At 53.5% G+C, this 10,321-nt stretch overlaps 1 protein-coding gene across 1 annotated transcript; it reads right to left on the bottom strand.

Moving 5' to 3' along the window:
* Window positions 1-275: 275 nt before the first annotated feature.
* Window positions 276-4,757, bottom strand: LOC108932028 (E3 ubiquitin-protein ligase RNF180-like). The gene is given in 8 exon segments (XM_018748175.2): window positions 276-853; window positions 1,448-1,573; window positions 1,649-1,880; window positions 2,479-2,668; window positions 2,670-3,028; window positions 4,028-4,123; window positions 4,198-4,290; window positions 4,623-4,757. Coding segments are annotated over 8 exon segments (1,317 nt in total). The 5' UTR covers window positions 4,641-4,757; the 3' UTR covers window positions 276-650.
* Between the last annotated feature and the right edge of the window lie 5,564 nt (window positions 4,758-10,321).

Below are 10,321 nucleotides of genomic sequence, written 5' to 3' on the forward strand. Positions count from 1 at the left end.
CCCCCCCACAGCCACGGTCCCTACATTCAGGGGTGATCTCGATGTTCATTGCCACAGTGCATTTGCAGTGATTGCGTAATACGGTCCAATGAACTGTCAGTCGCAGGGCAATGCAACGGTAACCCTGTGGGGGCTTTGTGTGGGGCTGTCATACTGCAACAGGAGGAACGCCACAAACTGGTACCCCCCCACACACAGACACAAATACGGAGCCAGAACCACCTGGCACACACACTGAGCAAACGGCTTGAAGCACTCATGTCCACAAGATGTCCAGGATATCCACTGTTTTTATTCTCTCTCTGGTTTTACAGTATCTGAAATAAACCAATAAAAACAAAGCACAGATTTACTGGCTGAAGAGATGAGGCTGTGTGCCAGGTTCCGCATGCCAGAGCGCGTTCACTGACCCCCGAGTCACCACAACAGCAGGCGGGAGCACTAGTGGACCCCCCTGAAGACCTCACATTTCTGTTGGACTTCAGGGACTAAAATCTGTCCACGTTTTATTTGGTGTCTCCTTCAGGTGACTCGGTGCTGCTCCAGAGCACCGGCACCCGCAGCCTCCTCCCGCAGTCAATCGCAGGGCCACCACTAGGTGGGGTCCTCCCTCGGGCGAATGGTAGCCTTCAGCGGGAGAAGGGTCAGCTTCAGAGTGAGGAGATGAAGAAGTAGCAGAGGAAGCAGAAGACGAAGAAGCCAATGACCCAATTGACAGAGTAGATGTAGACGATGACCATGTCCATGTCGAAGCGCCACCCACGCGAGTCCTCCTGGAAGGCGAGCGCGTCCAGTCGGTAGCCGCCGTGTGGAAACTGGCGCCTCCCTGTGGGGCTGCCGCGCCTCCGCAGCCCTGCGGGGGACACAGGAATCGTGAGCACGGCCACGGTTTGCGCTGCGTTCTGTACACCTCTGCGGTCAAAGTGGGCCACGCTCTGGCTCCTCCTCTCACACTCCAGTTCCACATTTTCCAACATACACACTTTTCACAGTGTATTTAACTGCGCTCCGCTCCTCTGCCAAATGTCTGCGGCGGAGCAACAGTGACCTGTGTCACTTCTCTGTTGAGACAGCAGGAGGTGATAAAGAGCACCGACAGAGCGGGAGTGTGCCGAGCGCCTCGATTCAATTCCTTGCCACAGCGTTCACAGTGTAACGTTACCGTATGTCTGCTGTTCCTCAGGGTTTATGGAGCAGATGTGTTTTTACCTTCATTTTAGTTTTAATATTACTGTAGCTCGCGATCAGTAAGTGTTTTTACTGCAGCTCTACACAGAGCATTACCTTTTATCGACTGACTCTGCTCAAAGTGACTTTGGAGTTACGAACAAGCGGTGTTACAAACGAGCTGTGTTTGTAAGTTGAGGAGCCACAATGTATTAAGACACATTTGTGTTGGCGCTCCCTAGGACCCATGATGACAACGACGACGGGAAAAGACACAAACCTCCAAAGATGCGGAAGATCTTGGGACAGCTGGGCAGGGGCCACTTGGCACAGCTCGCCTTCTGGAAGTTCTGCTTGCGGGTCGCGTACTCCTTCGGGAAGCACGTCTTCGCCGTGTGGTTGAGCTCTGTAACGGCAAGCAGCTCGCTTAGCCCCGCAGCCAGCAAGGGGCGACATGCCGCACGGCTCCGGCGAGACGTACCTTTGTGGAAGAAGACGTGCGTGATGGTGGTGCGGCACAGCGGGCACGGCGTGTTGGCGGGGCAGTTCTTGGCCAGCGTGCGCAGGCACGGCTCGCAGAACACGTGACCGCACGGGCGGCACGTGTACGGACTGAAGTAGAGGTCGAGGCACACGGCGCACGTGAGCCCCTCCCTGTCGTCCCCGGTGGGCAGGGCCTCGTCCTCGCTGCTTGACAGATTGCCTGCAGCAGCCTGCAGGGAGCGGCAGAGAGCCGAGGATGTTAGGCATCTTCCCTGCAGACTAAGACTATGATACTGTGGTTATTATATATTTGAACTTTTCATTGGAAGGGTTAGAAAGAACATAGAAGCAAAGGCATCGTTCATTGTTTAATATTAATGTAAATTATGGGTCTATGGAGTGTTTTTTGAAACCCCCCGCTGGCTTCCTGCAGCTGCCTGTTTCAAGTACCTCTGTCCACCCTGGCCTGGACATACACCCAGGACCTGATCCCTCAATACCGTCCAACCCCAAACTCCGTATGTCCCTCAGAGCTGCTGAGTCCCTCCTACAATGAAGAGGGGTTTCGAACCCATCTCTTTGAGAGCCACGTCTCTCCTGACAGCTCCATCAATGAGTCCAACACCATCTGCTATGCTCATCTCCATATTTGCTATTTGAACATCCCCTCTACAGGAACCACTGAAGGGTTCGAGGGTCACTTTATCTGTCATTCCATGGCTCTCAGTTCTATTCTCACTCCCAGTGCCCCAATCAGTCTCCCGTCTGTACCCCTGCTGTCAGTGTCCCCAGTCAGTCTCCCCAGACTGTCCCCTTGTGGACACCCACCTGGCGGTGCTCCTGCAGCTGACTTTGTAGCCATCGCTCACGCCGTCGCTGCTTCCTCCTCAGGCTCTTGAGACGGTTCCTGTCCCGCTTGCTTTCTCTGTCCCCATCCTGCATGCCACTCTGGCACAGGACCCTCTGTCTCAAAGCAGGGTTTGGACCCTCGTCCTGCTCCAGGTCCGAGGGCAGGCCAGTCTGCGTTCCTGCCGCAGCCATTGGGAGGGGTCCAATGCAGGGACTCGCAAGCTCCCGTATGGAATCCGGTGGGTTGGCGGAGGGCTGCATCGGGGGGGGGGTCCGAAGCACCGGACGTGGGTCCTGACCCGTCCTCTAACCTGCGCGTCGTCCTGCGCGGGCCCCAGGTGGGCTCGTCCACGTCCGCCATGGGCGGAGACACCCTGAGGACACACCTGCGGTCGCGGTCCACGCGACTCTTGCAGAGGTGCACGGCGAGAGTCCGGCCACAGGGGCACGAGGGACGCGTGATGAAGCTGAAGCCCCCCAGGCGGGCCCCGCAATGACCGCAGTGCAGCTTGCCCATTGTCCAGGCGGCCTGCGGGACGGAGGGGGAGGGGCCACAGTGAGCGAGCGCCACAAAGCCCCCTTTGTGAGGGGAGGGTGCGCGAAGCGGCGTGGCGTAGCCCATTGTGGCGAGTGCCAGCGAAGCAGAAAGAGCAAGCGGCTGGAGTGGCACGTGGGCGCGGGTTCTACACACAGCGCTCTCACGCACGTCTCGCTACATTTGGACATACGTCGCCCGGTGGGGTCCTGGCCCGGCGCACTGCTCCATTCGCTGGTTCCCGGTACTCCCAGCTGAGCTTTAACCGCATTTACTTTGGTGCAGCGACACGGAGGGAAAATGCGCGTCCTTTCAACTGCTTTTCGAAGATGCCAACATTTATTGTTTAATCATGTTCTCTCTGCAGATGGCACAGTGGGTTTGGCTGGGTCCTGCTCTTTGGCAGGTCTGGAGTTCGAGCCCTGCCTGGGGTGACGGACTGGCGTCCCGTCCTGGGTGTGTCTCCTCCCCCTCCGGGACGAGCCGCTTCAGTCAGTGTGTGTACTTTCTCTCATCCGTTGGATGTGGATGGAACAAGAGGCACTTCTGCTTTCAGAGCTTACAGGGGGCAGTAAGGAGCACCTTGACCGATTCATCCCACTCCCTCCCTCAGTGTTTACAGCTCCTGCTGTTCCCGACACTCGGAGCGCTGCTTGTGTCCCCCGCAGTTCATCAATACTTAAGTAAAAATGTCTGCTTATACTCACTGTAGCTTTACCTGAGATCCTTTACAGCACCTCAGGGTAAATAAATGACACACACCTGTATTATTAGGCTTTACTGGAATGACAAAGTGACACACGGCGCGGGAGTCGCCTCCCTTCGGCAGTGCGGTACGGTCAGCGTCAGGACCAGGGCGTCCACTCCCTCGCCACACGCACTGCGCGCGGTCGGTTGGGATCCCATGACCCCGTCCCCCCGGTGACTCCTCACTGTGCACCGTGAGGGCCGCGGCGCCCACCAGCGCCCCCTGCAGAGCGCCGCGCTCAGTACCTGCTGCACAGCGGTCAGGATCCAGCGGGGCAGCGGATCCACGTTCACGTGCCAGATGTTGCACTCGGCTGTGGCGTCGGCGTCGTCAGCGCACATCTGGGAGGGAGGTGGGGGGAATCGTTACACGTGTGCACGCGCAGACACACACACACACAGGTAAGAAGACATACCCGGAGCAGATCGGATGAGTCCACCACACACATCCTGCACCTCCGACAGCGGAGTACAGCGTCTTCCTCCACCGTTTCCATGGCAACCGCCGCCTGGGACGACAACAACACACGGACACACCGGAAACAGTGTCCACGCTGCACACGATTAGCAATAGCAGGTGTCACACTCACATGTCACGTGTTCGGGCAGCTGACAGGTGAGGTCCGGGCAAAACACACACACACGTGGCTATTGAGTAATTGACAAGTATTGATGACACAGTAATTGAGTAAAACACGGTAAATTGTGTAGCTGTGTGAGCCAGAAACCAGAAAAACTTAACATTGTCATTTAACCAGACAGAGTAAAACACAGTGACACTACGCATGGCCGCATTATCGGGCACATCCTGGTATTCCCGTGGAATAATAAAAACACACACGGTAGACACGGCGTGCATTTCACTCACAGACGTCCCTCGGCGCGCGCACACAACGCAACACGCACACCGTACGTCACGTGTCTCCCCAGGCTCACGTGACGTTAGTAAAAACAGAGGGCTACGGAAAGCGAGAGGGGTCATGTATTAATTTAACAGACGCGTTTCTGTAAAGCCACGCACATCTCAGCGGAAAGAACCAGTTGTAGACACCCCCCACCACACACAAGAATGAAGGAAGACACACATTTATTATTATTATTATTATTTCTGTTTCATTTTCTCCTATGAGACCCGCAGAGTGTTTCATTACGCATGGTAAATTTTACTGTACCTTGACAGAGGGTAATGCAGCAGCAGCAGTGTGATTTGGACCTGTGACAGTCAGGTGTGAGTGCTCTAGCCGCTGCGCCACCTCCTGGTCCTGCTCAGTAGTGCGGTTTAAACGGTGTGATGAAGCTTGTTACTGTGCGGAGCAGCGGTGTGACTGATCGCTCCTACGTGGTGCGCACCAACGCACTGAGCCCGTGTAGCATACACTGTGGACATGAGACTGGACATCACATGTACCTCGTGTCTTGGTCCTCTCATACCTCTCAGCTGCTGGAAACGCTGTACAAGTGTTACTGTACTACAGTTAACAACAAACGTATGAATTGCGTGTCCAAGGAGAAGTCAGGCCTTTGGCAGGAGTCCTGCTTGGTGTCAGTCAGCACATTACACTGCAAATGCATCCACACCAGTCATCATGTGTCATTCATCATTTACTGTAAATACTGTGCTTCGTACACCATTTACATTGACAATATGGCACAACGTCCTCAAATACACTTCATAAACTGTAAATGCATCACACATCTGTCACAACATATAATACACTGTAAATACATCAGTCATCACGTATCATTCATTATGCATATGCATCAGTTATCACTGATGATACATAGTAAATATGTCAGTCATTAAAAAATATTCATTGTAAAATGCAAGTGCTGCACTCATTGGTCATCACATGTCATTCATCATACAGTGCGAATATTCTAGTGTGTCCCCAGGTTATGAACTCCAGTAACGAACGCTTTGCTGTGACAAACTTATTTGCAAAGTGCTGAGTGTTCATTCTCCCTAAAGGGAGCTGCCACTTCAGTCAGTCCAGTTCCATTCTTCAGTTTTTCAGGTGGTGGAGAAGATAGAGGAGGTGGAGGAGGTGGAGGAAGTGGAGAAGGTGCAGGAGGTGGAGGTGGTGGAGAGGGTGTAGGAGGTGTAGTAGGTGGAGAAGACGGAGGAGGTAGAGGAGGCAGAGAAGGTGTAGAAGGTGGAGTAGATGGAGAAGGTGGAAGAGACGGAGACGGAGAAGGCAGAGGGGTTGTTGGAAGTGGAGGAGGTGGAGGAGGTGGAGCAGGAGCGAACTGAAGGTGAGCACGTTGTAGATCCACCAGTTCTGAGCGATCAACGAAGCACCGCCTCTCCGTCATCCTGCACCTCTTTGTAAACCCCCGTCTCCATGGCAACGCACAGCATCAGCATCAAATAGTGACTCCCAAGTTCCTGGTCCTGATGGTGACTTTTAGCTAAAGACGCTGTGTGTGAGCGCACTGTGTGTACAGTCCCCTCCATCCTCCACACATGTTCCCATGTTCCCCAGAGACACACACACACACCAGTGCCTCTATGAGCTCAGTCTCTATTCGGGTGCGGACCCCACACACAGTTGAGGTACGAAGTATGATCGCTGTTACTCACTGTGGCCCTCAGACTGGTATGACACCAGCGTTCTGTTCGTGGTCCGAAAGCCCTACACTTTCACCCCCCGTGGAGTTGCGCATATTATTCAGATGTACATGTAGTACTGATGAGACACCTTTCCCCACAAAGATGTAAAACTCAAAGTAAATAAAAATGCATTCCACCCACAGGCAGGGATGGAGCAGTGTGACGGTTCAGCAAAGTCGTATGTAGAGTGGACAGGCGCTCCTCGCCCGCTCCGCATTGACTTAAGAAGATTTTGAGTAATGGACCAACTCTCGGTTCCAGTTACATATGTACTTCATACATCACAAATAAGGCACTGTAAATTACATGACATGTCTCATGTAGCGCCATGTGTCAGTCAGACGTGTGCCGTGTCAGAAGGCTGAGTGCTCGAATAGGAAGACGTGTTTCCCTTGCTCGCTGGGGTACGCCGAAGGCCGTACCGCCCTGATGCGAGAGTACAGCTCCCAGTCAGAGGATGCCGTGGCCCCGCCCCCCTGCCCCACCCCCGGGCTGGGAGGGCTGCTGTGGAGGACGGGGATGGCGATGGGAATAGGTGGGGGTGGGAGAGGAAGGGAGGGTGGGGCAATGACCAGGGGGCATGGCCCAGAAGCAGTCCAGAGTGGCTCTTTGAGTGTGTAGCGCCCCCAGTGATAGGAGCTGCAGTAGTCCAGGGCACCGCTGCCCCCGGTGGCCCGGAGTCGCCAGTGCAGCTGCACCAGCCTGCAGAGCAGGGCCAGGATGATCAGAGCAGCCGGGACCGCAACCGCAGCCATGCCGGCGCTCAGTGGTCCGCTCAGGTCTGATGCAGACGGGGGAGCGCAAGTGTGGCTGGGGGCACTCTCGGGCTGCGTCCAGGAGACCCCTGCAGGGCTCACTGGCGAAGACTGCTGGGATACCCTTGACGACAGCATGGCGCTGGAGGCCAGCAGGCGGTGCTCATGTCTTAATGGGTTCAGCTCCTGAGTGCAAAGCAGGAACGCTGTGCACTGTATAGGGCTGCAAGGTCCAGTGATGTGCTTTCAGACCCCCTCGAGAGCGCAGCTGTGCATGGGCTGGAACCAAAAACCTGCTGTGTGTGGGGTCGAGCCCTGACAGTGCATGCCCACGTTTGGTCCTCTTCAGTGGGCACTAATGCCACTCTACTGCTAGGGCAGCTGGGGATGGAGGGGGAAGAGAATGCTGTGACCAAAACATACATACATACATACATACATACATACATACATACATACATCCCTCCCTCACTCTCACTCACTCACACACTCACACTCACACACACACACACACAAAGTGCCCTTTGAGTCTCAGTGCGTTCTGCTTCCAACTAATGGTGGCAAGTGGAACTGCATGTAAAAAAGAATAAATGGAAGAATTAAAAATGTGTGAGTCAGATGTTTGTAGCACAAAGTAGTGTTTTCAGACTAATAATTGGTTACATGACTTGATCTGTGCATTTATTTTTGACTGCATTTCTGTGGATTCTACAAATATGCCTGCTGTTAGGATCTGTCTAATCCTCTGAGTGGCTCTGTGAGCTCACTCTGTATGTCAGTGAGATCCACATGTGACTGTGGTACCATTTATGATCTCAGTCAGTCATTGTGACCCCCAGACCAACAGGAAACCAGCATTCAAACTCATATCTTCCTGGCACATTCTTCATAAAGTGGAGGGAAGCGGCTATTGCGGACGGTCTGACCATGGAACGAACCTGACAGGTGGGTCGAACGAGACGGGGAGCGAATCCTTACCTGGGCTCAGCGTCTCTTTCCCCGATGATGTGGCCATAGGGCTGCTCGCAGTCAGAGTGTCCGGGAGCCGAGGACTGGAGTGCCTCCCACAGGAAGGAAACATGGGGCAGGAAGCAGAGGCTGGCTGAAGGTGGACAAAACAGGAAGCTTCCACAGGATGCGTGTGTGTCCAGGCCCTGGCGAGGTTACACTCACTGTAGTTTAAGAATGATGACATACGCAAAGCACAAGAACGTTCAGGTTAATACAGCTGAATGTGCACCACGGGGAGCCATAACGCGGTGAAGATCAAGTCCTGACCGTGGAACGCAAGTGCGCTCAAGGTCCAGGCAGTAGCATCGCAAAACACATCGCATTAAAGCTCGGTCTCTGAACCTTTCTAGTGTGTGTCACTGTTTGTACAGAAAACAGGATAAAAACCACGGTGGGTTTGAGGCTACACCTGCAGTCGCTCCTGGTATGCAGGACTTTGAGACATAACCCCACGCGCACATGGCTTAGTAGACAGACAGATCCTCTTCTAGGACCCTGGACTTATAGAGAGAGAGCAAAATTCAGGACAAACTGGTTGTGGACCCGTTTCATTTTCACTGTGCTGGGAAACGCATGGCGGCGCTCTGTGTGTGTGTGTGTGTGTGTGTGTGTGTGTGTGTGTGTGTGTGTGTGTGTGTGTGTGTGTGTGTGTGTTTTTACCACCCTGATTTTTTTCACCAGAGGACACTCGGACTCTGCAGCAGCATCCACTGTCAGCAACACGGGACCAGGATGGAGTGGGAGGAAAAGGACAAATAAAGGGTGGGGGAGTCAGACACAGACTGGACCTTCAGAACCGAGGGGTTTACACACACAGCTGAGCATCATGGCAACCAGGTGCTTGTTTACTGTAACTAGGGGTTAGGGTTAGGGAGACAAAGTGCCCTTTTTCCTTATCCATTAAAAGACTTCTTCTGGACCATTCCAAACACTCATTACCCCTCAAAGTTGTCATCTACTCAGCTCCAGTGTGATGTTTCTACACTGATTTACCCGTTTATATACCAGGGTCTGTTTAATTGTAGCACTTCAGGGTTATATCTCAATCAAAGGTAACACACCGAGAAGCAGGGGATTCAAACCCAGGTCCTCCCAGAACAAAACAATGACCACACAGAGCCCCCTGCAGTCAGATGTGTTTAATGGCACTACATCCGTACGCTGATGTCGCATGAAAACTCATGGTTTTCTGACTTTGTGCTTTAACCATTGCTTAGTTATCAGGTTGTTTACCTGTTGCCTAGTTACATGTTAGCTTACCTATTGCTTACTTTTGTGTGTATATATTTAGTTTGCCTGAGGGGGTGCGGTGGCGCAGTGGGTTGGACCGCAGTCCTGCTCTCTGGTGGGTCTGGGGTTCAAGTCCCGCTTGGGGTGCCTTGCGGTGGACTGGCGTCCCGTCCTGGGTGTGTCCCCTTCCCCCTCCGGCCTTACGCCCTGTGTTGCCGGGTAGGCTCCGGTTCCCCGTGACCCCGTGAGGGACAAGCGGTTCTGAAAATGTGTGTGTGTGTGTGTGTGTGTGTGTGTATTTAGTTTGCTTTGTAACGTTCCGATTGCTAGTGATTCCTTTTCTGGTACTCTGTTTTAAATTGCTCTGTGCACCCTGAAGTCCACTCCTCCTCCAGCTGGAATTTCTGATTCTTCGTTCAGTGCATTTGGGTCCTGGAAGAATCAAAGATTCCAACTGCAGGCGAAGCCTGGGAGACATCGAATTTTTCAAGCCCATCATATGTGTCAACCCGGTCACCTACTGTCTGGTGCTACCTGGATTTGTGAGGGTTTCTCCTCCTGCTTCACACCCCAAGTCCTTTTGCTTCTTCCCCGATTAGCTGCAGCTGAATGGCAGACCTGCATAGTGTGACATCTCCTGGCCTCGCAAGGGGTGATGAGTGGTCTCCAGCACCTGGTGAACTAGAGGCTCATGGTCCCGAAGAGTATTCCTATACCAGGACCTCCTCAGGCACTGGGCTCTTTTGTCACCGAAGGTCACTTCACCTTCAGCTGAACTCTTTTGTGGTTGCTGGAACACGTGTCTTCTTTAACTGAAGGACATTACATGGAGCTCTCCCATGGTTCCCCACCACCATAACAGGAGTGTGACTGGATGTCCCTCCCACTTTACACTACAGCAATGGGTTCATTAAAGAGCTTATATGAGGAAAA

Source organism: Scleropages formosus, chromosome 6 (genome assembly GCF_900964775.1).
Source record: "Scleropages formosus chromosome 6, fSclFor1.1, whole genome shotgun sequence".
Classification (NCBI taxonomy): domain Eukaryota; kingdom Metazoa; phylum Chordata; class Actinopteri; order Osteoglossiformes; family Osteoglossidae; genus Scleropages; species Scleropages formosus.